At 42.7% G+C, this 25,960-nt stretch overlaps 2 protein-coding genes across 7 annotated transcripts in view; one reads left to right on the top strand and one right to left on the bottom strand.

Annotated features, from left to right (window-relative positions):
* Positions 1–321: 321 nt before the first annotated feature.
* On the top strand, positions 322–23,072 carry CEP83 (centrosomal protein 83). 6 transcript variants are annotated; one of them, XM_042815401.1, is made up of 16 exons: positions 322–357; positions 4,279–4,453; positions 4,749–4,899; positions 5,655–5,747; positions 6,034–6,165; positions 8,892–9,143; positions 10,063–10,194; positions 13,090–13,204; positions 14,642–14,786; positions 14,920–15,069; positions 15,703–15,778; positions 16,795–16,952; positions 19,057–19,186; positions 19,852–19,955; positions 20,679–20,859; positions 21,859–22,554. In XM_042815401.1, the coding sequence occupies exons 2-16, from the start codon at positions 4,305–4,307 to the stop codon at positions 22,042–22,044; spliced, it is 2,154 nt and encodes a 717-aa protein (XP_042671335.1). In that variant the 5' UTR covers positions 322–357; positions 4,279–4,304; the 3' UTR covers positions 22,045–22,554. The 6 variants fall into 6 exon arrangements, with proteins under 6 accessions (XP_042671335.1, XP_042671337.1, XP_042671334.1 ...); XM_042815403.1 differs by having other exon boundaries at positions 340–357; positions 4,282–4,453; XM_042815400.1 differs by lacking the exons at positions 322–357; positions 21,859–22,554 and adding exons at positions 697–768; positions 22,838–23,072.
* The window catches only part of PLXNC1 (plexin C1), a gene marked incomplete at its 5' end in the record, with an annotated part of 68,180 nt that continues 65,237 nt past the window's right edge, over positions 23,018–25,960 (bottom strand). Inside the window, one exon of the mRNA XM_042815888.1 lies at positions 23,018–25,960. Coding sequence (XP_042671822.1) covers positions 25,856–25,960 — 105 coding nt within the window.

Here is a 25,960-nt window from a genome sequence, read left to right as displayed (position 1 = left end):
CAACCCGCTGCCAACCCGCTGCCAACCCGCTGCCAACCCGCTGCCAACCCGCTGCCAACCCGCTGCCAACCCGCTGCCAACCCGCTGCCAACCCGCCAGCCCAGCCCGCCTCAGCGCTGCCGCCCGTCCCGCCGGAGGGAGGGCCGTAGAGGCGCCAGGGGGCCGTTGCCGCCCGCAGCCACCTCCACCGCGTGTAGGCGGTGCCAGTGCCGACGGCGCAGGCGCAAACGGGAGCGGGGAGGCAGCGTGAGCCCGTTACCCCGGCAACGCCGCCCCGCCCCCTCGCCGCGGCCCGTCCCGGAGCTCCCAGGATACCCTGCGGGGCCGCGGCGGGCGGCGGCGCGAGCGGGCGGCAAGGTGAGGCGAGGCGGGGCGCGGCGCCATTTTTAAATTCCTGGCGGCGGCGGCCGGGCGGGTTGGGTGTGGGGGGTTTGTTGAGGGGCTAGAGGGGGTTTTCTGCTTGGCGTTCCGCTGTGCGGCGTGCACTCAGCCCTCCCAGGCCTTGCTCTGTTCGTCCGGGAGCGTCGTTCCCGTGCAGGGGTCTGTAAAGCGGGGAGAAGCGGACGACGCGTCTCGGAGAGATGTTGTCTCGGTCTCGTGTCCTATGTGGGGCTGGCGGGGCTGCAGCTTGCCTAGGCTCCGAAGTTCAGGGGCAGAAGAGTGCCAGACTTCCGTGTTTCTCAAGTAATGCACAGCTTTGTGTTAATTTTCGTCCCTTGTGGTGTTGGTGGGAAGTCTGATCCCTGCTGTGCTGCAGAGGCATGTCAGGTAGGGCTGATGTAACCTAACTTTATCTGGAAACCAAGGCTGTGATAGCACGAGCATCCAAACTAGCGATGCAGCTGCTCTCTGTCTGAAAAGAGAAAGTCTTGTCCCTCCTTCTGCCTCCTTATTTGGCTCTCTGTTCCTTCATGCCAGCCAGTACCAGCTGCCTGCTCGCACCGATTCTGCAGCTGGCTGGGTTGTGCCGTGAGCTAACGTGACTCGTTGACCTCACCAAACAAAACGGCTGTTTTCTGCTTGTCAGAGCTTATTGGCTTCTCGAGTTAAATCGAAGGGTCTGATGGATGTCAGATTTGGGAATGAGGCTGGAGAAAGCAGGAGGATAATGCAGAACAAAATGAACCTCCCCACACACACCTCGAAAAAGAAAACGATGCAGCATTTAAAGTAATATAGCTCAAAAGATCTTATGGAAGATGTCCTTTCGTGATGTGTGGATTTAAAGGGTAGAGAGGTGAAGTAGATCATTAAGCATGAAGACCTTCTTTCTGTATGAAGATAATAACCGGAGAAGAAAGGCAGAACAAAGATGGTTCTAGGAAATGTAGCTCATTTAAGCTCACTTAGCTTCATTTTCCACCAAAAATATAACTGAAGCTTCAGGACTTTGCACCAATACTTTTCTGTATGTACCTGCACAATGTGATGTTAAGATTTTCTAGTGTGGATTTGGGCAGCTGACAAAAGCTTACAGTTCTATAGCATGGTAAAATTTGATGGATATACAAATGATGTTATTATATACATTGGGGTTTTAGTTTCTTTAAAGTGTATTTTATGGTTCTCTGCTTTTCAAACAGGTCTTCATGGGAGGCAGGAATTTTAACTAGCATTCTTGGAAAGTGTTTTTCAAAAATAGCATGGGTGGTCTTGGGCAAATTTGAAGGTGTTTATGTCTAAGCATCAGCTGACATAGCTGAGATGTTGCCACTGGCACAGAAGAGATTCATGTCAGTAGTTGAGCATTAACAGCCCTATCAGTAATTCCTGGTTGACCTCAAGTTGCGCCAGGGTAAGTTTAGGTTGGAGATCAGGGAAAACTTTACAGAAAGGGTTGTTAAGCAATGGAATGGGCTTCCCGGGGAGGTGTTTGAGTCACCATCCCTGGATGTGTTTAAAACCCGTTTGGATGTGGTGCTCAGGGATGTGATTTCATGGAGGGTTCTTAGGGTAGTATGGTTAGGTGTGGTTGGACTCGATGATCTTTAAGGTCTTTTCCAACCTGAGTGATTCTATGATTCTACTTTGTTTTGAAAGAAAAAAAAAAAAGGTAAGAAAGTGAGATGTTTACATGTTGCAAATTGCTGTCAATGGTTTCTGGGAAAGGGACTTCGGGAAATCTATCGCTGCGGATTGCAAGTCGCGAAGTTTGCCACTAGATGTCCCTGCAAGCCAAAATAGCTTTGTTGCCTTTAGAACATCCAGTTTGGGTTTTTTGAGGGTATGAAATGGTTTTGTGTGCTGTGTTTTTTCCCTTTTCTTCTTTCCTCTTTTGTTCTACTTGCAACCTTTAGGCAGATGAATGCATAACTGCATGTGTGTTGCTTTCTAATCTTTGGAGTTTCTGATAGTAGTGAAAGCTGTGAGAGTGCGTGTGAAGGCTTGGAACTGAAAGAGCAAAGGCCCGCGTTTCCATTTCTCTCTTTCTTTTAGTCAGAAAACTTCATGGTTTTGTGGTGATGTTGAATTTGTATCTGTTATACAACTCCAGAAGCACTTCTTCTTCATGTGAGCCGTAGGGTCCAGGCCCAAGCCCTGTGCACGTAGTTCTACAGGTTGGTGTACAGTTGCACATTTACATTTGGTACTGCAGCTTATGGAACCAGAGATCTGAGATGAAGAGAAGTATTGTTGTTTGCTTTTTTTATGGTGGTCACGATTAACCTTGTTGATATGCTTAGAAATTCTGAGGAGCATGCTGCCTGGAGTTCTCTTTGTCCTCTCGCGTAGCTTATTGTCCTTAGGGTTTCTGAGCAGATTTTCCCACGTGGCTGCTGCTTGAACAATAGCAAATGCCACAATGTAGAGTCTGAAAATGGCTACTGTGCTTTGTTTCTCAACAACCAACAAAAGCCAGGAATGAAAAACAGATCCTAGTTTGATTAGAAGGTTCTTCAGAATTTATTCTGTTCGTGTACAAACGTGCAGTGTATGCTATGCATACTGGGCATAGGGCAGCCACTGAGGAGAACATTCTTTATTCCAATTTCCTCCTCCTTATCCTCAGCAGATTTGGGCAGAGCAGAATGAAAGCAGTTGCTGTTGTCATTGTGTGCTGGTACTGGAACACTGGTAGACTTTGCTGTCACCTTTTCCCATATAATGACAGAGGAAGAAATTAAGCACTAATGCATGTTTCTTTTCCTATCTGGCAGATAATTTTCGTCTAGTTTGTAGTTTGGGGCTTTCTAGAATGAAATGCTGAGCATTTAAGGTAGGCCTGTGGAAGATCTGGGGACTAGAATGCAGGAGAACGTGGTGTGTCCAGCTCCAAATGTGAAGAAGGTGAGGAACTTGCTGATGCTGGAGAAGTTGTTTTGTTCACACTGCCATGTAGGCACCAGTCACTTATGCTGAAAGCTGAAATGGCAGAGCAGTTGTTTTAAATCTTGTAACTTCCTAAAATTCACCTCCCTCCCCAAATCCTCTAGAAGCTGCAGCAGTGATCAGGCTAAGGCAATATCTTGCTCAATATCAAAAAGAATTGGTGAGGTATATTATAATACTTCCTCATTTCTCAGCATCTGGTGATTTGCAGCTTTCTCACATCCCCCTGAGATTGTCATATTTAGCAAAACTCTCGCTGGAAAGTTCACAAAAACCCACCACGTGAATTCAAAAATGAGGAAGTGACACGTGTTGGTGATACGTGTTGGAGCTGAACTTTGGGCAGTCTGGAAGGTGGACGGCCATGAAATCATCCTTCTTTTCCAGAAAGGACTTGGTAGCACCTCAGCAGTGGGGGTCGTCCCTGTTCTTCCAGCTGATGTGCTGGTGTGCTGAGCAGCATGATGTAGTTAGGTAGTGAGAAAGACTGTGACTATGATAAGCAAAAGCTGTTTGTGTCTGATGTCTGTGTCCTCTCCTTGAACCAAAGTTAGCAGGACAAAATGAACTCCACGCTCGGATTCTCAGCATACAGAATAAATAAAAAAAAAAGCATTTTATATGGTCTGGCACTGGCAAGATGCTTGTGCTTGTTTTGTACTGACTCAAATAATCTCCTCCTAACTTAATTATTTGTCCCTGAGAGAGTACGAGCAGGGAAGAGCTGCCTTTTCAGCAGGAGATTTCTGATATGAGTTACAGCAGAGCCAGGATTCTTCTGTATTGAAAGCAAAAATGGCATGTGAAGCCTTTGAGCAGAGTGTCCTTGATTGCTAATTGCATCTGCTTCTATTTCTGCCAGGTCACCCTGCCTTCTGGGATGGCAGCCAAAAAAGTGGATGTTGGTGTACCTTTGTTATAAGTTAATTTTTTACTTTGTCCTCTCAGTAGCCATCGTGAACGGGCATCACAAAATGGATACTTTGGGCAGCCTCCTTCCTCCCGTGGTTGGAAATGGTGATGCGGCCAATTCCCAAGAGTTGCAAAAACTTCTGATTGATGAAAAAATGCGCTGTGAGCACCATAAAGCAAATTATCAAACTATAAAGGCAGAACATTTAAGGTACATGAATTTAAGTAGGTTTCTTCATTTGAAATGTTAAAAGACGGAGCTCGGTGCTGGGTGGAAGGGGTTTTGTGTGTGTTGGCTATTTCTCTATTGAAGGACATTTTTGAGTATTGGTTACTGCAGAAAATTCAAAATTCCTTAAGGCATTATAGGTGTGAAATAAGTTTTCAATATATTACAGGAAAAGGATCTTAAAAGCTTAATTCAATCTTGATATTTTAATTTTTGTTTCTGAAGATGAGCTTTAATTTGGAGGGTAGCTATGAAAGAAACTTGTTTTCTCTCACAGATTACAGGAAGAGTATACAAAATCCCAAGATGAACTGAAGCGATTGCTGGTTGAAAAGCAGGCTGTACATGACAAATTCCAGCTGCTTCTTGCAGAATACAGAGAGGAGTTGCTGGGTAAAACACAGGAGTTGGAAAAACTGAAGATGCAGGTGAGATAATTTACTGGCAGAGCTTAATATGGACTTGAATCCTGTAACAGGGCCATGTTTTAGTTCTGTTTGTAACATGCATATACTTGGCTTGGATCTATTGCAGGTATCTTGAAACATAGTCAATCTGAATATATTTCTTCCTTAGAGTGACTGTGGCATGAGGTTATTGTTTTGTTTTTTAACAAAATCTTCCGAATTCTTTTATCATGTACTACATTAATAGTGAGACCCTCAGTCTGAGCCACAGTCTCTGTCCTTGTGTGTCCTGATATGAGGACAATCATCTGCCCTGGTGATTACCAGAGTAGATACTCGTTTCTCTTCTCGATGGCAACTTTCCTCATCATGAAAGCAAACAAACAACATCAAAAACATTTAAGTCCAGTTGCATGACATTTTCTATAGTTACTTGTTTCCTTAAACTAATGTGAGGCAGATCCTAGGAAACAAATACAGCATCCAACAGAGGATCCCCAGACACTGACTGACATTTGTACTGCTTCTTCTAGTGAATGCTGACATTTAAAATTTGTTATCTACCCAGAATATTTTTAGTTCGTTAATATTATATTTCTTTGCTTCTGTAACTACTGTTTGAAAAATTCCTTAGAAAAACATAGAAAATTAAGCAGAACTTAGAAGACTTTAGAACTTAACTTAAAATACTGGAGCCTTACTTAAAATACTTTATTTATGGATATTTGGGCTGTCACGATGTACATAAACGAATATGAATACCTTTCTGTCTGAAGGTGCTAACTCCTCAAAAATTAGAGCTGCTAAGAGCACAAATACAACAGGAATTGGAATCTCCAATGACAGAACGTTATCGGAAACTAGAAAATGTAAGTAGCAAGTATTTAATCTTGTTTCTTTTAGAGTGGTGGCTACCAATTTATAACTGCTCCTAAAAACCTTAGGAAACTGAAGGGCAGTCAGTGTGTGCAACTTTGCTTTGCCTGGTATTGTTCAGTACTGCTGCCCCAGGTGGTGAAGGCTGAAGCCCTAGGATAAGGAGGGATCCGTTCCTACACAAAAGCCCTTATGAAACGACTGAAGCGTTGCATGGACGTTTGAAGCTGGAGGTAAAACTGCCAACTCCATACCAAATGTTTCATTTGTCTGATTTAGGAAATGGAAAAATACAGAACAGAATATAACAAACTTCGGTATGAGCATACTTTCCTGAAGTCGGAATTTGAGCATCAAAAAGAAGAACATGAACATGTTTTAGAGGAGGAGAAAATAAAATATGAGGCAGAGGTATGTGATATTACTTTAGCTTAAACTGTATCTGATAAAGCTGTGTGAATGCTGTGAGTGTTGGTGCTTTGGTGGGTCGTCAGATTGACATAATTTCATAATGTAGTATTTGTTTCTGCTCTCATAATTCTCAAAACACTTTCATGGCTTAGCCTCAGGCTGTCTCTGTAGGCTTATTCAGCCATGTGTTGCAATATCGTATGTGCTACCACAGCAGTAGACTTGCCTTCTGATGAATGTCAACTAGTAGCTCTGCTTACATGCTTTTTGGAAATCACGTTCCTGATAGGAGATGAGATGTTATGCTAACCTGAAATTAATAAGTTATGTGAGCAACTGGTAAAAAAAAAAAAAAAAAATTAAATTATGTGGTAACTAATGAAAAAAGTTCAGAAGATACTGTTGCTACCAGGCAAGGGCACGTGTCTTGAAACTAGGTTGGATTATGACAGTAGTGGTAAGAATGATACTGACAGGATACTCAAAGCTTTGGTAACTTGATTTCAGTTGTGCCAACTCCTGAGTAAGCAATCCACAGTTTGTTTGTATCAGAACTGGACTTTCAAAAGTGCAGCTAAATAAATTGGCATCTTATTCATCTCTTAAATACATGCAGCAGCGTAAATGAGTGTTGTACATGTCATTAGCATATTCATTTAAGTATTTGTCTGGGAGCGTATCAGGAGATGCCAGATTTGGACGCATTAGTCCAAACATGAGGCATAAATCAAAGGCAATCATTGCTTTCAAAATCAGGCCAAATTCAGAAACGAAAAGCATTAAAAACAGAACATTTGTCTTTCCCAGAGCTAACTGCACATGCTGCTTTACAGCCTGCCTGTCTTATGGGCTTGTTGAGTTTGTGCTAATGCTGCAACTAATTAGCGCTCCTAAAGAGAATGGAATTACCTTGAGCCCAGGGCAAAGTGTAGTCTAGTTTTTTACTCATATTTTGAACCTTTTTAACCTCCCACATTATTTATTGCAAGGGGGCTACAAAAACATCCTAACTCCTTAGTGCTTCCTCAGGCATGTCATGCAGTAAGACTTGAATTTTCTCATGAAAGGGATTTAGATGGCAGCTGCTGCAGGTTTTGGCTTTGCTCTGTAGAAATCGCTGATGGAACTTCTAAAAGTGCTGCTGCCGAGCAGGGTTTGGAATATTGTGCCTTCAAATATGGGGAAAGCTCTGCCAGCTTACTTTCTGATTCTTTTGCCCCTGTCTTCACAATACATTTAGTCCATGTAGCTTATTTTGGAATCTATGTTATACGTTTCAAGATGAGTTTGTATCTATTTGTACTGCCTTGGAAGCCTGCTTTGTTTTCTGACTGGCCAAGTCACCTTGACTGTCTTCAGTTACTGTGTGCTTGAGCTATACTGTGGTTACAGAATTATACAATCATATGGTAGGTTGGAAGAGACCTCCTTCTAGTTTAGCCTAACCCCCTGCTTAAATAATAAGGTTTAATGAGATTGGGTTGCTCAGCACCAGGCTCAGTTGAGTCTAGAACATCTGTGAGGATGGAGACTCACAGCCTTTCTGGGCAAAGTATTCCAATATCCAACCACCTTCATGGTGAACATTTCTTCCTATCATCTACTTGAAATTTTTCATATTCCATCTTGTATTTGTTGCCTCTCTTCCTATCACCACGCACCTCTGAGAAGGTTCTAGATCCATCTGCTCTATCTCTTCTTAAAGGATCACTGTAGCAAACAGTAGTTATTCCAGAGCCTTTCTTATCCAAGCTGAACAGGCCCAGTTCTCTCAGCCTGTCTTCATGTCATGCTCCCAGCATTCTCGGTGTCTTACCACTGGATTTATTCAATGTCAATATTCAAGCACTGGGCACAGTATGCCAGCTGTGGTCCCACAAGAGCTGGAAGGAGGAAGAGAATCGTTTTCCTGGATCTGCTGGCTGTCTTTTTGCCAGATCACCAGTTGCAGTTGGTTATCTTTGCTGCAAGGCCACTCTGACTAAATACTACACTTGTCTGCCAACTCGTACTCTAGCTGTTGGCCAGAATACCCAGATTCCTTTCTGTGCAGCAGTAGCTCTTCCACCTACTTCTTCATATACTTGTTCAGCCTGTATCTCACCAATTTGGTGAGACCTAGTGTGCTTTCTTAGTCTGCAGTGCCAGGCATCTCTTCCTAGAAGGAAGTAAGTCGAGCATATTTTGCCTTTGATAAGCTCTGCATTCCATCATCTTGTCATTTCCAGATGCGTGGGTAAACTTCTGAGAAGGTTTGCTTTGTAACCTTCCCAGAGACAGATGTGAGGCTGACCATCCTGCAGTTACCTGGATCTTCCTCCTTGACTGGTTTGCCCCCCTAATCATGGCTTTGCCATCTGCCTCTTTCCAGTCTTCGGGAACCTTTTCTGATTGCCACTGTTTCTCAAAGATTCATTCCAAGGACTCCTGTATGCAGTGCTTTATGTGATCCCCAACTTCCTCCTCTCCTGTAGCTGCTGATTTACTTCCACCTATTGCTAGGCAGTTTAGGAACATCTGAGGATGAGCCATATTGGTGAAAACTGAATCACAAGGAGGCATTGACTGCTGTGTCTGTGAATTGTTCTAACTTAAATGTTAATGTAATTTCATAATAACTTAAATGCACGCTGTTGGACTTTCCTGAACTGTCAACCACTGTTCTTATTGCTGTGTGACACCTTATCAGTGTGAAGGCTTATATTTTTCCAATTGACAACCATTAGATTGCGAGGCTGGAGAAAGATAAAGAAGAGCTCCATAATCAGCTGGTTAGCGTTGATCCCACGAGGGACAGTAAACGTGTGGAGGTCCTCTCCAGAGAAAAAGCACAACTGTGTCAGAAATTAAAAGGCTTAGAAGCAGAAGTAGCTGAACTACGAGCAGAAAGAGACAACTGTGGTGTACAAGCAGAAAGTGTCCAAAGGGTGCAAGTACGGCAGTTAGCTGAGCTGCAGAGTCTGGCAAGGTCTCTAGAGGTAAGACTCCTCTTTTATTTGTTGTCTTGTGTCCTTGTGAGTGATGTCACATTCACAATCAAGCAGTTGTCACTGAGTTGCAGTTAGAAACTGACATCCATGTGTTAATCTGCTACGGGTACATTGTCGTTCTTTTGAATAACTTTTTTTTTGTCCTTTCTATCTTTGTATCTTTGCTCTTCAATGCATTACCATGACTGTATGGTTATTGGCTTTTGTTCACTCTTTTAAGAACTGCTTTTATTTCTGGCCTGTTTTAGTGTTCCTCTTCATTCCTTGTCTTCAGTTCTTGCTATCTGCCTAGCCAGTGAGTCTTTGCATGTAGACTTCTCACGTAGCTGCAAGATGTGGATATATGGTTTACTTTCCTTTTCACTTTTTTAGCTGTTACGTAACTTTGTTACAAAGTGCTGTGGATCTCTGCTGAGTGCTCTGATCCCATTTTAAAGAGGATCATAATATTCTTAATTTAGAAAACTTATTAAAAAAAAAAAAATCCTGCTGGAAATACACAATTAGAAAAACTAAGGTGAAAACTTGGGTTTAATTGCTTTTTTGATACTTCAATCAATCCCACGTCTTGAGGCTATAATACTCATACTGGTGATTCCAGTATTTAGAGCTGAGCTGTATTTAGAGCTGGTAGCAATAGGTGCTGCCTTCTAACTGAGTCAGATTATCTCTGCCTTTTGAAGTGTGTGATTCTGTGCAGGCAGTGTTAATCAAGATAGTTGTTGTTTCTGAGTAAAATGTGAGACCCTTGCTGTATGGGAACGTATTGTTAACCAACGTTGATGTATTTTTGTGGATAGTTGTTGTATGAAAGGTCAGTAATATTTGGAGATCACTTGAACCATACAGGTGAATAGCAAGAGACAGCCCTGCTCCAAAAATCTCACAGATGCCTCTTTTATTCAAGGCAGAAAAGAAGTCAGCTGAACAACACATTAGTCGGATTGAGGAAGAACTGCAGATGTGTCGTGAGCAGAACTTTCTTTTAACTAGCAAACTCCATAAATCTGAACAAGAAGTCAATTCCTTGGCTGCTAAAGTAAGTGCTTTTATGTCTGAAACAGTTGTTCATATGATGTATAAGTTTTTCTGTTTTTATTTTACGTTAAGAATAAGGCCACATTTTCTTCTGTGACTTAGAGTAGGCTTGGGTTTTCTTCCCAGTATCAGATAGAAGATGTAGATAAGAGTGTGTGACTTGACAGGAGAAACTTCATCCCTAAAAGTATCTCAATATCTCCAAAATTGATGTTATGCACTTTTTTTGTTTTTTTTTTCATTTTAGAGATCTTTTTGTCTAAATCTAACCGTGCACAAAGAGGCATCTTCATGTTTTTAGTACACATGAGGATAGCCAGCTTATCCTAATGGCAAAAAGCTTTCTTTTCTCATCAACTCTGTGAAGTGCCATGGAACATGACATCATTTTGTTGGTTTTTTTTTTTTTCTTTCTTTCTTGAGTTATCTGCATTGGAATCACCTGCTGAGATTTAGGTTGCATGTGAAACAAGACAGTAGTGTTACTATAGCATCACTCTTGGACTCACGCCAGCATAGCTTGTACAGAAATGCTTCTGTACAGCATTGCATTCCATCAGTTTAAGTAGTTTGTTGTCTGACGACGTGTTTGAGTGTCTTACATGCTGGGTTGGCGCCGTATCTTAGGGATTTTGAGAATTTTTTAGAAAGATCCTTAGCTGGGGAAAAAAAAAACCCCACCAACAAACGGCTTCCAGGATAGGGAAAATCTGCAAGTGCTTATTGAGAAACTCGGTGCCACTATTCAGTGTTTCCCAATAATTAGATCAGCATGGACACCAGGTTCATCTGGCTGCGGCTCCTCCTCAAGCACTTGACTTACAGACAGATCTTTATGCAATTCTCTATGCTGGTATTTGGATAAGGAAGCAAAACTGAAGCACTAGGAATTTATTTTTTTTAATCTCAAATATTGGGAATTGTTACTTGTAAATCTGAGCCCTCACACTTGTCCTAAGGAAATAAGTACCTAGTTAATAAATATTGTTGTTCCTTGTTCTTCCCTTGCTGGAGAAAACACTGGCTGATAGTTTTTAGCACATTTGTCAGTTATTGGTAACGATCTCCATCCTGTTTTCTTGCTTGTTTGAAAAGGATTTAGTAATCTCTGAACTAACTCTAAAGCCAGTAATTTTGGTCTTGTGCTTCTAGTTGAATTATCTTAAGCACTCTGTTGACCTAAAGCTATCCAGTGTTTCTAACTATACTCTCCAAAGCAACGCTGACACGTTCTTTGTATGGGCATAGTGGTTCATATGGGCATATGCCTCAAAAAGGGACACAACACAGGAAAAAAAATCTTCAATTTCTTCCATAATTGCTCTTTAGCAATCTCAGATTTCATCCAAGACAAACTTTACAATGCATATTTATGACTGTGAAGTGTTGAGTTTTGGTCCTTAATCCGAAAGAAGCTCTTACTTACCATATGAATAGGATGTATCACAGTTTTAAGCCTCTTTATACAACCTGTCGTACTTGTCCAACAGGAATGATGAATTGGAGGAAGAAACTTATATGAAACATTTTTTAATCAATAGCCTTCAGAAGTTGGAGAAAATGAAGGTGTTCAGCTGAAGGGCAAAAAATCATGTCATATGCTGACACCCCGGCACTTCTACACTCACTCAAACTTATTCCTGAACAAAGATGGACTTCTGAATCTCGTGCCTTAGAAAAGCCACCTTACCTTGCAAATTACCCTAAAATGTTCTCAGCTTCATATTGAAGCAACCAAACCCACTGACGTCGTTACTTAATAAGCGACTGTGTCATTCTTAACCTTTTGCCACTTGCTTGTGCTAGCAGGTTGTAATTACATTTGTCACTGTGAATGGATTTTTGATATGAGTGCTTTCCTCTAGGTATTTAATTCTCATTGACCATGTAATTACTGTGTACAAATGCCTAAACTATAAAAAAGTTTCTGTGCAAGCAGTAATTGTCTTTGATTTGATATTCTTAAGACTCCTGCTTTTAAGAGGCTGTTTGATGTGCACGTCACAGCTGCAGAGAAGCATTTGAGTTAAAATGCATTTGACATCTATGAAGGCCTGGATTTTGATAGTAGAGTAGCACTGCAGGAGGTCAAGGGTGATGAAAGGGATAAGTGATCTTCACATTGAAATGACTTCGGGGAAGCATTGGGTACCCTGGTTTTGCATATCACTGTGTTGTTTTACTCTAGGGAGGTTACACTGAGCTTAATTTTAGCTCAACTCTGAGGGATTTTTAGTCAGAAGTGAGGTATGTGCAAGCTGACGTGCTAATGCTTAGTGAGGCACTGGGGTCGTATGCAGTATTGGATCAGTGTCCCACCACAACAGTTCAAATAAGCAATCTTTTCAGAACTGCTCGAGTGTTTGGAAGCTTGCTTGCAAAATGCATGGTATTTGCTAATTTTTTACAGGTAATCCTGCATGTTTTTGCTAAATCTTAGAGTATTTCCTACACTATAGCTTGTAGTAACTGTCTGGTTAAAGATGAAATCCATGTCTGTTGTCAGACAGCTTGGTTGTTGGAACCGATGGGGTATTTGGGCACTTTGTCTTCATTAGGGAACACTGAAACTTTGTGTTTCAAGATGAATGACAACACATTCATGAATTTTCAATGTCCTGACTCGAAGTAATAAAACATGTCAATAGATTGAGTGTTACAATACCCATAAAGTCGCCATTAACTATTATCTACAAATCTGGATATTGTGGTATGACTTTCAGGAAAGCTGTGGATAAAAAAAAAAAAAAAGATATTCATGAAGATATATTTAAAATAAGCCTAATGGTCATTATTTGGCAGATTTTCTTGTTAGCAAAGTATTGCCTGAAAAACAGTAAAGCTGTGAATACTATGTATTTATTTTCAGTGGATTTGTTATTTTTCTAATTCATAGGTAGAAGAACTTAAACAGTCACACAAATTAGAAGTGACAAATGTCAAACTGGAGGCAGCAAGAACTAAGAATGAAGTAGAAAGAGAGAGAAACAAGATTCAAAGTGAAATGGATGGTAAAATACACAATAAATTTCTAGTGAAATTAATTTCTAGTGGTTTCTTTGATAACTTCCACTTAGAGCTCTTCAATTATTTTTCCTCCAAATGTTCCCCAGCAATCTTCACCTTCTGCTTCTAGTCTAAGTGATACAGATCAGAAAACTCATTTCGGTGTCTGAAATAACTGTACCCTACCACTTGATCTCCTAGGTTATGAAGGGCTGTTACAGGGCAACCTGCACTCATGTAAATTAATTGGTTTGTGATACAAGTTGAGCATAATCTGTTTCAAATCATGTGCTTCCTAGGGTTGTACCTTTTTATTTACTGCCAAACTGTACAGCTATTTGCAATTTGTTTGAAACCTTAATGTACCAGAAGACTTCAGAGTTTTATTTGTTTTCCAATTCTGTATCCATGGAATTGAAGGGGAAAAAAGCCAAGATGGGTTAAGCGTTTTTGTGGAACAAAATAGAATTTCTAGCTTGTTCTGTGAACAAAACAGGCAATGGTCTAAGCAACCAGGTAACAGCTGAACTTGTTGGCAATGTGAATAGCCTCCTGTATTGTAAGGCCACAGCTTTCTAAGACTAGTTGCTGATGATGTAAATCACCACCCAGCTTTTACTGGACTGCCTTCATGGGTTTGCCATAACATTCTTCTGGAATGGTGGTTTCTGTCTTGATTGTTGCTGTGTTGGGTCAGCAGGGACAGGGAGGTGATTGTCCCTCTCTACTGTGCCCTCATGAGGCCCCATCTGGAGTACTGTGTCCAGGTCTGAAGCCCCCAGGACAAGAAAGACAGGGAGCTGTAGGAGAGGGTCCAGAGGAGGGCCACAAAGATGATCAGAGGGCTGGAGCACCTCCCCTACGAAGACAGGCTGAGGGAGCTGGGCTTATTCAGCCTGGAGAAAAGAAGGCTACGGGGTGACCTCACTGCAGCCTTTTAGGACCTAAAAGGAGCCTACAAACAGGAGGGGAGTCAACTCTTTACAAGGGCAGATAATGGCAGGACAAGAGGAAATGGTTTTAAGTTGAAGGAGGGAAGATTTAGGTTGAATATCAGGAGGAAGTTCTTTACTGTGAGTGGTGAGGTGCTGGAACAGGCTGCCCAGAGAGGTTGTGGATGCCCCATCCTTGGAGGTGTTCAAGGCTAGACTGGATATGGCCCTGGGCAGCCTGTTCTAGTATGAAATGGGGAGGTTGGTGGCCCTGCATGTGGCAGGGGGGTTGGAGATTCATGATCCTTGAGGTCCCTTCCAACCCTGGCCATTCTATGATGATCTCTTCTGTCTTTCTTGTTATACTTTTTCATTCATTCACATTCCATCCTGTGAGCTCAGATTTTTTAGCTCCCCTTTTGCTATTGATAAAGTAATTCTAATAATGAATTTCATCAGGATGACATCAATAATGATATTTTAACGTATTTTTTTTCATGCATAATGCAGGATTGCTGTCAGACAAAGAAGTTCTTAAGGAAGCTGTTGAGCGTCATAAAGTGCTTTTAGTAGAAAAGGATCAAGAGTTGGTTCGTAAAGTGCAAGCTGCCAAAGAGGAAGTTTCTGGAAAAATTGCAGCCTTACAGGATGAAAAGTATGTGTTGATTTAGTGCTCAGTTTCTAGAAGTCCTGGGAGGTGTTTGGAGTCACTTCTTAAATGCCATTTTTAGTAACAATCTCGTAGCGCTGTGTCGCGGTTTGCCTGTAAACACTGAGTAATGTTTCAGGTTAGAACTGGAGAGCAGATTAGCTCATGTGGAGAAGGCGAAGTTGGAACAGGACGCTTGGAGACAAGCTGAAAAGGATCAGTACGAAGAGAAGCTACGTGTGGTGCAGCTGGCAGAAGAATCTAGCAAAAGGGAACTTCAGTGCCTGCGGTAGTGCCTTTCCTAGCCTTAAAGCAAATGTCTCTCTTTTTTTTCCCCAATTTCTTCTCACAAGTCGTTAGACAGGTTTACTATTTATGGGCATGTAAATATTGATTATGTGAAACTAAACAAAGGATCTTGTGCAGCGTGTAAAAAGATGGGAGGAGAAAAAAATGTGCTGTTTATCAAAAGTGAACGTTGTTCATCCCAACCTTAAATGAACACTTTAATGAACATGTTGAAGAAGTTTCATTATCTGTGTTGGAATTTGGACCGTGTTGGCCACTTGCAAATGGCAGTGTTATAAGAAACCATTTTTCTTTGCACAATGGCATCGTGCCAGCAACTGGCAAACTGGGACAATAATATGATACCTGTGAGTTCCTTATTATAACTCTCAGCGAAGTTGGTTTGCTGTAGTATTTGTATGAAGGTCAGTACGAGAAAACCAGCAAAATTATTTCAAAAGCAAGCAAACCAACGTATGTAGTCATCAATAAAAGTGGATTGTTAGGCATTTTGTAGTTAATTAGTAAGACTGCTAAATATGTATGCAACGTGTTCTATTGTCAGCCTGATTTGTACTTTGCTACCATCTATATTTTAATCAGATAAAAATAAGAGTATCTTAAACAATTTCAGATTAAAAATTCAACAGCAAGCTATTCAGACAGAGGAGCTCGAGGAAAAGAAACGTGAGAGAGATGATCTAAAACAGGTAAGGGTTTTGGTAACGTTTCATAGAGGAACACAGCCTTTCCTGCAGTTACCATGACCAGTGTCTGAAGATCAGATTAGATTTTGAAGGATATTTTTTTTTTCCGAGGGACAAAATGCATTTAACAGCTCTGTAAATCAAGTGTTCAGGAATCAGCCCTGCTTTCCTGGACCTTCATAAATGGATTACAGCTTTCTGCCTCGTGCATTTTGTAGGTATCAGTGATTTCAAAATGGAATGTTTATAGGCTGCTATATTGAATATGGTTATGCACTATTTAACTGGAGATTCAGTTTCCATGGAAACTATAAACTGTTTCTAGGTAATGCTCTGCATTTACACCACATCTCTCATCTGAGGTTCTTCAAGTGCTTAACAGATGTTTCATAAACGAATAAACTGGTGTAAAAAGATATGTTTCTATTGCAAGATGAATTAATGGCAGTAATGCAAATGAAACCTAATTCTTATAACTGCTGCTCAGCCATACTGTTCCTTGGTAGATACAAATATGGCTGTGCACCTGAAGTTAATATCTTTTTTTCCTGTAGAAATTGGGATATCTGAGTGTGTAATTAGGGCGAGGAAAAGGGGAATAAGCATCCTTTTTCTGTGCTGACTGCAGGGATTGGACTTTTCAGACTCTACTTGCTTTTGTGAACTGGTTTGTGCAGCCACTGAGGGCTGTAATGGAGAGAGAAGAGTGAGTAGCTCCAAAGCTCAGCTCATTGGTGTGCTGTGATGCTCTGGTTGTGTTCAGCTCTAAGGCCTAATGTCAGATTCCCTGAGTTACAGGGGACTCAGACTGGATTCCTTCCTCTCCTTCCCTTTCGTATTTCAACAGCAATGGGAAAGTTCTTTCTTGTCTAGTAGTAGTTTACTGTAAAACTGCTAGATAAGCTGTTGAGCAAGGAGAAAGGGAACAAATAAGAAAGGTTTATGATAAAGGAATGTTGACATGTGCAGTATCTCAAAATTAATGTAGATATTTGCGTATATATTTCTTTTTTTAATAGCAAATTCAAGACATGCAACTCCAAGTGGCTTCACTTTCTCGGTCAGAAAATGATTTGCTGGAATATAATCAGAAGTTGAAGGAAACAGTAGAAAGATTGAGACAAGAATGTCAAAATGCAAGAACTCAGGCAGAAAAAGCCCAACTGGAAACAGAGAAGTAAATTTTGTTCTCTTTTGGTTTTACTTTTTGTTTTCACACTGCTTGTATTGCTTTCACATGGATTGTTCAGTATGGGATGTAGTTGCTGAAAATGTCTGAAATTAACCTGATGTAGCTGTGGTGTCCCTGCTCACTGCAGGGGAGTTGGAACAGATGACCTTTAAAGGTCCCTCCCGACTCAAATGATTCTATGACTAAATGTCAGCAGGAAAGACTGGACAATTGTGCTGACAAAAAAAAAAAAGCCATACCTTCTGTTATGCTGTATATATAAAAACTTTGCTCCTGATAACTTCAGAAGTAGGGGTTTGATTCCATCCATACCTGTTACAGTTAATTGTTGACTAATGAAATGCATCGATTTTATGAAATGAGGTTCTATTTCTATTGAACATATATCTTGCATGTAGAATGGATCCAGAATTTCACAGTGTTTGAATGTTAGAGAGTGTTGAAGCACGAAAGTAAAACAAGTGACTGTACTGCTGTGCTTTGATCAGATTTTGGGGACCCAGCCCATATGTGTGTACTTCTTACTTCTTCTACCACATCCTTTTAGCTGATACGAGGCCAAGATAATTTTATAAGCCTATAGATAATAGGAGATGCACCAAGACTGTTACTGCAGAAACTAAGAAGCTTTGCAGCCTTACCTGCAAGTCCTCCCTGTCTGTCCTTCTCTTACCATGGGAGTCTTGGGATGTTTCCCTTTTTTTTTTTTTTTTTCCTGACTGTGTGGCTGATGTGACTTCTTTCCTCAGTTCAATAATTCTTTTGAGCTTGAACTCCAGAAGTTAAGTAGCACCAAAGCAATATAGCTTAAAGAGAAGCAAAAAAAAGGACCAAAAGATAAGAGAGGCTGAGATAACCAGTTTCAGATAAGTTAAACTAATGCTATTTGGGCAGACAGCAAGAGTAGGCAAAGAATTTAGCTTTGTCTGGCTTAAGCTTGGAAATGAAAAAGTGAAATGAGAAAAAGAGCCAAAGGCAAACCATGAGCCTGATAAACTGACAGAGATGAGAGATGAGCTGGAGGAGGCACTTGTTAAACATTTCAGGAACAATATTAGTGGAATTTCCTTGAGAAATTGAATAAAAATGTTGTGAGGCTTTTAACCAGTGTCTCAGCTGAAGTTCTGCTGTTAAGCAGTGCGTTTCTCTTTGGTTCTGGGGGTGGTAGTAATTTTTTTGCGATCAACTAAAGGAGCAGTGAAGGATTTCAGGTAGGCCAGGATCCTGGTTCTGATTTGAGTGATGTTAACACTGTGGGGAAGGGAAAGGGTGTTTGAGGAGAGCTTTATGAAGAATCATCAAGGCTCCCATTAGGGAAACTGCATCAGCCCAAGTCTAAATGCATTGATGCCGATCTGTATTTCTTAACAACTGCTGGGCTGAATCTCACCGTTTGACTTCTTTTGTGACAAAGTAGTTAATAGGCAGTTGGTTCTTCTCTGCTTTGAGATAGCTGCAACAAAAAATCCAGCAGAGAAACTTCCTCCTTTCCCAGTCCACTGCTAGAGATCGCAGCCTAATTTTAATATGTTCCAACCATGCAAAGTTCTAAACAAAGAATAGATGTTGGCTGTGGCGTGCATGCAGCTGGGATGCTGTCTAGGAAGCGTATCTGGGGGAGCTTCTTGTCATGCTGGTGTTTGTTCTGCTTGGGAGCACAGAATAGTCAAGTCTGAACTTCTCTATTACAAAGGATTTGTGTGGCACAAATGGCAGCAACCCACTGCTGTGCCTCACCTCTCGAGCACAGAGAGCAGTCATCAGCCCTTCTGACAGCTGGTGCTTGGCACAGTTGTTTCATGTTGTGTTCCAGTGTGATGATTTGATTGGAATTTCGAGATGTCCTCTGCACAGTTGCTGGATTTAGTCTTCAACATTTCCTTCAAAGATGTAAAACCTCTAAGGTTACATTGATGCACGGGTTCAAATATGGTGAGTCTTGAGCACAGTCACATTGAAGTTGGAAGTTTCAAATCTATAAAAACAGGAGCTGCAAAAAGAAGTGTTTATTTTAAGAGCCTTAAGGCATTAAGCCAAAAAACTGCTTCATCTGTGTAACTCCTTACCCTTTTAACCTGTCCTTTTGAAGGGCTTTAGAGTACAGGCGCATGGAGTGGCTGGAGGAGAAGCATCTGCTTACTCAGCGCGTCACAGAGAAGGAAGAGAAATACAACGAGGTGAAGAACAAGCTGTGTCGAGCTGCAGTTGCTCAAAAAAAGGTACGTTGGCTCTTCTTTTGTAAATGATCCTATTTATGAGAAGTTCAGATTTCTAGACCAGAATTGTTTTAATATTAAGAGTTGATTTGCAATCTGTTGTATGTAATGACAAAGTACATCCAGTTCTTAGCAGAGAAATGTGTTGAAGCGATGTGCACAAGAATGTTACAGCTGACAACTTTGTTTTAACGCCATCTATGATTTGGTGAGGGTTTCTTTCTGTGTGTATTTCTGTGCTTTTAAGAGGTGGACTGCTTGGTTATTAGAATCACTCACTCAGGTTGGAAAAGACCTTAAAGGTCATCGAGTCCAACCACGATCTGACCATCCTACCCTAACTAAGAACACGCCGCTAAATCCTGTCCCTGAGCACCACGTCCAAATGGGTTTTAAACACCTCCAGGGATGGTGACTCAACCACCTCCCTGGGAGCCCATTCCAGTGCTTAACAACCCTTTCTGTAAATAAGTTTTTCCTGATATCCAACCTAAGCTTACCCTGGAGCAACTTGAGGCCATTTTCCCTCGTCCTGTCACCAGTGAGATGAGACCTCACTGGTGGGGGATGCTGTCAGAGCATTAAGCCGCGTGCAGGACGGATTTGATTTCACAGGAACTGATCTATCAAAGTGTTACTTTGCTCTATTTGAAATGTCTCTTTGGCAGAGAAAGACTCTCAATGATAATAAACAAAGGAGGATGCAAGAGAAACTGCAACTTTTGGAAGCCAAGATAGAGGAACTAGAAAAAGAAAACCAGGTGTTAAATAGGTAATAAATAAATGCTTTTTCCTTGCTTGAAAAAATGATACATGGCCCAAATGTGACTCAGAAATGTGAATTGCTTTTGAAGATGCGTGCTAGTTAGTGTGGTAACTGCAGTACAATCTAATGGTGTTGTTCACATGGGAATTCTGTGAGTGGAGTCCATTTCTGATGGCTGTGTTGGTGGTGGAGAGATAGAGGAAAGCTATCTGGAAACTGTATAGATGTGGTAGCACGAATCCCTTCAAAAGAACAAATTCTTTTTACAAAAAAAAAAAAAAAAAAAAAGAGATGTGAGTGAAGCAGTGCTGGAGTTGAAAGCACAGTATGTGGAGATGGAAGACAGGAAAGAAAACTGACTTCAGAATGACAAAGGAAACAGGCCTAACGCCCTCTTGGAAGGACCAGCTGCTTTTTCTCTTCACTGTGCAATACGGACGGCTTGGTTCAAATAATGAATTGAATGGTGCACCTGTGGCTCACCACTGTGAATGCTATTAGCAGCTTAGTTTATTCCGTGTAAAATCTAATGCTGCTGTAGGTTACTGTGTGCTGGCACTGCTAGCCATTCAGGCAGAGAAATACGCACGGGTGGTCAACTCATGTCTTCATGTTTGCTAATGGTAGTGTTCTTGCACAAGGACAGTAAGCAGCAAAGTACCCACAGAGAGGTGTGCTGCCGTGTCGGGATCGTAAGCATTTAGAGCTCTAAAAAATGTTATTTCATAGGCAGAATGTTTCCTATGAAGAACACACACGTCTCCAGAGGAGACTGAAGGACTTGCAGCGCAGACACAACGAATTCCGCAGTTTGATTTTGAATCCTGGCATCCCATCCCTGAACCCAGTCAGTGTAACATCAGCATCTGCCCCGCCTCCTGGGCCCGACGTGTCCTTCCTCCTCCTTCAGGTACTGTGTCACAGCACGTGGCACTAATGCAACACAAGGGCTTGGGGCCTCAGCGGTAACGAAGGGAGGAGCGCAAGATCTTAACTAAAGGGATTCCTCCCTCTTTTTAATGTTTCTTTGCTTGTAATGGCATATTAACAGGAAGGAGAACGGCTGTTTACGGGGGTGGATAGTGATAGCACAAGGGGGAATGGTCTTAAACTGAGACAGGAGAGGTTTAGGTTAGATATTAGGAGGAAGTTTTTCACACAGAGGGTGGTGACACACTGGAACAGGTTGCCCAAGGAGGCTGTGGATGCCCCATCCCTGGAGGCATTCAAGGCCAGGCTGGATGTGGCTCTGGGCAGCCTGGTCTGCTGGTTGGCGACCCTGCACATAGCAGGGGGTTGAAACTGGGCGATCTTTGTGGTCCTTTTCAACCCAGGCCATTCTTTTCAACCTGTGATTCTATGATAATGGGAAGGAGTTCTTGAAAGACAAAGGGCACGTTACAGAATGTAACAAATGCAGTTCTAACCCTGTTCTCTTCCCTCTGTGCTTATTTTGAGGCTTTAAATGGCTCCTTCTGGACATGAAATGTCATAGTGTTTTTTCTCACATCGTGACTCCGTAATTACAAAACAGGATTGCCACTCACTGTTTCTTGTGGGCTTAAAAGCATTCTGTGTACCCCAGAGTGCTTCTGAGGGCGATAATCTCTCTGAGGTGGCCCAGCCAGCACTGCTGATTGCTGTCCCTGAGGTGAGGCCACAGCTGCTGTGCGTCTTCATCTCGGAGCAGCAGTGCTGCGCTCCCGTTTCTTGCTACTGCTGCTTGCCATGAGTGTCAGAGCGAGACCTGCTAGACGTGGGGGGTGCTGGAGGCTGGAATGTAATGAATAACATTTCAAACATCACAGTTTTTGTTTCAAAATCATTACTTTAAAAAATGAAACAACTGCTCGTTTTGGTCCCTTGGAGGCGTGCAAAATATCATAGAGCCACTTCTATTAATTTCAAGGAAGAACAGCATCAGAGAGAGCTCTCCCTGCTTCGCAAGCGGCTGGAAGATCTCGAAACCAGGCAGAGAAAGCAGCTGCAGGAGCTTGGGCCGGCTGGGGAGCGGCTCACAGCAGGAACACGCAGGGAGCTGGCGTCCAGCAGGGGAGCAGAGGGAGCTGCCGTGCAGAGCGAGGACTCTGCATAAGGCGTGCCAACTGTAGGTGCTGTTTGCAGTAGCTCCTCCTGGCTACGTGCTCTTAATATCCTCCAAAGCACGACTGTGGGTGCGGAGGTGCGGGAAATACATCCTGTGCAGTTTTGTGTTTTGATCCGTTAGCAAACGGGATGGTATCGAAATGAAAACGTTATAACAGCATTTTGAAAATATCTTTATAGAAAAGCTATACAAATATTTGGGAGTCAAGACATGCAATAAACTACATTTTTGATAGTACTCCAGCTGCTGGAATCCACGCCTGGAGCGGTGCTCCGAAATTCCCATGCAGACAGATGGGGTGAAGTGGGTGCTCCTGACTTTGCTCTTGTCCATGTGCCTCTTGGTTTTGTAACATCAAGAAGCAACAATCAGTTTTTAAAAAAATACTGTTGTAGAGATGAAGTGTAACAAATTGCCTTCAGGTGATGAAAACGTTAGTTTGTATTTGTTGCCACTGTAGCTTGTTTTGTCAGCTACAATAAATTTATTTATTTAAGGTTTAAGTTGTTTTCCTTGGTTATCAGCTTAACACCGGTGGAGATTCAATTAATTTTTGATGACTTGATAGTGAAAACTTGGAGGTGTGGGCTGGCTTCTTCTTGCTGTTTTGTTTTTTTTTTGGATACTGCAGTGTAAATTCATTAGTGAAAAGTGTTTAATACTTGACTGCATACTGTTGGAACTGTAGGAACAGTCAGCTGAGGAATGAGCTGCAGATGGTGGCTGGCATTGTCATGCATTCAGCTTTGCTCTTCAGCATGTTTTACTTTCTGTGCCATAGGTAAACATAAGTGCTGTATTACGGTTTCCTAAGTGCTCTCCAAGGAAAGCAGTGCATGGCACCTATAACTGCTGGAAGCAATGGAAGCTGATTGTACTGCATCTTGCACTCCCCTCCTGGCCCGGGCACCACTGCAAAACTGTTTGCTCTCTCAACCATTTTAAAATACACAAAGTAATCTAACCAGCCTTCAAATGCACTTTATTTGAGATAAACCCATACAAACACCAACATGTATTTGTCGTTTGCACTTTTTTCAAACCATTCATTTTAAACAACAGGTTAACTTCTGTACAACAGGAATTACTTCACACATTAGTAGCATTTGACTTTTAATGACTGCAAAATAATGCTCTGTAAGCTAGTGTTAGAAAATAAGCTGTTTGCAATAGCTGTTTGCCTGTAAACATGTGGAAATCAGTTCAAGAGAGGTTTGCTTTCATTTTAGAGAACGCGACTACAGTTGTTGGGTTGCCAGAAGGCAGCTTTAGTCAATACCTTGTTTTGTCCGAGTAACAGCAGACTGTGAGGGTGGGAGTTGTGCCAATGTTTTGTGAGGTCCCAAACCTACCACAAGAGCTACAATCACTTCATTATACTTCACATCACTTTGTGAGATCCACTTCATGGTTTACAAAGTCCCAGCATGACTTCAAATGGGCTACAACAGAGTGAAGCTGGTTAGGAGGCTCTGATACAAGGCAAGAATCCTATTCCAGGCCGTAGGCAAAGCTACAGGGCCTGCTTCAACACATACTTAATCTCTAGAAATCATTAACGCTATTGCAGCAAACAAGCAGTAGTACAAATACAGAATAGGACTGGTTTCAGTTTTCTCATCATATAAACACACAGAGTGAGGTTCACAGGATCAGACCCACGCAAACAGATTCTATTTTACAGCTTTCCAAGCAGAAGCTGTGAGTCGTGCTTCTGCCTGTACAGAAGGTCACTGTTGAACAAAACGAGCGCGTTTCCTTCTCATGCACTTCCAGCCATCAACCGAAATGGAGCTCAACTCGTGAGACGTCTGCCTGAGTGCAGTGAGCAAACTGCTGATGCCTGTCCTTCAGTGGTAGTTACTGTGCTTTATCATCGATTAGTTTGACGCTGCTTAAAAAGGTCAGGTTAAGAACATTAAAAATCACAGCCCTTAAGTACAGCTGATCTGCGTTTATGTGCTACTCGAGCCACAGTGCACTCCTTTAGGACAGAGGGCAAGACAGGTTAGATTGGTTCGGCTCTTTTCCATTAAAATGAAACTTACCACGCCTGGCAGAGGAGAGAACTGCTGAAAGCACTGCAACATTGTAGTGCAGCTTCCTGAACAAAGCCATACATTCCATCAAGTATAAAGTGTAAACTTAATAGCAAGTATAAGACTTGAATTAAAACAAAGCCATCACAGTACGGACAGGCGGCTCCCCTCTCTGATCTGCAAGAGGAACAATTTGTGCAATCATATGGCAGGGAGGGGACAGACCAGTAGGCAACGTGTTTTGTTTTGTTCTTCCCATGGGAGCTGATGCCCTTCCTTCTGCCCAGGTGTGGCTGTTTGCCCCCCCTGCTGCTGGCCGGCCATGCACAGCCAGCCTGGCCAGCTCCGCTCTGCTGGTGTGCTGTGACCTCTGGGCATCACCAAGGCAGTGCTGCACGGGAACGCCTGTTTGGAGTGCTCAGCTGCCTGGGAGCCACGTGCCACATCTCTGCCTCATCCCAAGACCCAGAGGATGCTGCCTGCTCTGAGTGTGAGCCGGTTGTACCAAGGCAGGGGACAGCACGTGGTTGCCCAGTGGTGGGGCCCTCAGGAGCCTCGAGGCAATGCTTTTTGGGCCTTCTCCCACCTTGTAGAGGAGATGCTGCTGATCAAAGCCCTGCCTGAAAATTGGGTGCTGGCTGAAGCCTTAGTATGTGCCATTATAGCAATCAAAGCAGAGCCCGTGGTGACCAAACCTTGCAGCTCACATGGAAGTGCAGCTGTGTGGCAGCAGAGCGGCACCACAGCTTTTCCATTGGGTGTCAGCCACAAATGCAATGCTTCTTCCTCCCAGGTCTTTCTTTGAAAACATCCACGCCTCAAAAACCTCCCCAGCAGGATGAGGGCAGGCTGCCCAAGCCCTAACTAACCTTCTTTTGACAAAACCTTTTTTTGGACAACCGGGAAAAATACAATGAGATGCTGGCATTGGGTTTGTGAGCCACCTGCACACAGGTGGTGAAGCTGACAGAGCTGGCAGAGAGGGGCTGTTCTCTGAGCACAGCCATCACAGCTGCCTGTTCTGAGGCAGCGTGGCCGCAGAGGTTACACCTCGGAAGCTGCTCACAGGGCCTTCACAGCTTGTCTAAGGATGGAGAGGCAGAAATGTAAACACAGACTGATGCCAGAGCAGGTCCTTTCTCCGAAGCCCTGATCTGTGGTTGGCTCCCCCTGCAAAGCCATTTCTAAACTCCTGCCATGTGGCATTTGCACTTCAAAGCTCAGCCCCACCCCCTTGCAAAGCAAGCTTCTCCCAAGTGTCACTGGGTGCTGCTTTTCATTGCAACAGGAGCCAGCCTACATTTGCCTGGAAGGAAGGAGCCTGCAGCTGGCCAGCGTGCTGACCCCACAGCCTGTCTGCGGCTGTGGGAAGGGTGTGGCAAACCATCATCAGCTTTCTCTTTTCCAAACAGAGCAAAGCAACGTAAAGGTTCACATGGGCAACTCCGAGCTTGTAGCATGCAGATCCTACAAGCTGCTTTTCAGTCTGTGGGAAGCTTACAGAGGCAGCAGCTGGCAGTACCTGGGTTCAAGTACCTAAAACCTCTGGGCTGCCAGTGCCAGCCTCAGCTGCACCGTCACATTGGCATGTCCAATATCCAGCCCTGTGCACCCTTCGTTCCCAAACTGGGGTATGGAATGGTCAGAGTGAAGCAGTGTTCAAGTGGCTCGAGCCCTGTACAGAGTCATTCAGAACTGCCTGGGGAGCAGCAGCGCTTATTTCAAGTTCCCCGCAGTGATGCTGTGAGGCAGTGCTTTGCTCAAACCCATTTGCATTTCTTCTTTTCATCAAATAAGGCTTTTACTTGCTGGAGCTGTTTCTGGACATCTTCAAACCCCCGTTCTCGCTCGAGTTTGCTGACAAT

Source organism: Centrocercus urophasianus, unplaced genomic scaffold, assembly GCF_019232065.1.
Source record: "Centrocercus urophasianus isolate 14NV4802_14NV808 unplaced genomic scaffold, USGS_Curo_1.0 seq_15, whole genome shotgun sequence".
NCBI classification, from domain to species: Eukaryota; Metazoa; Chordata; class Aves; order Galliformes; family Phasianidae; genus Centrocercus; species Centrocercus urophasianus.
The sequence above is the reverse complement of the archived record's forward strand: the minus strand, read 5'-3'. Positions and strand labels throughout refer to the sequence as shown.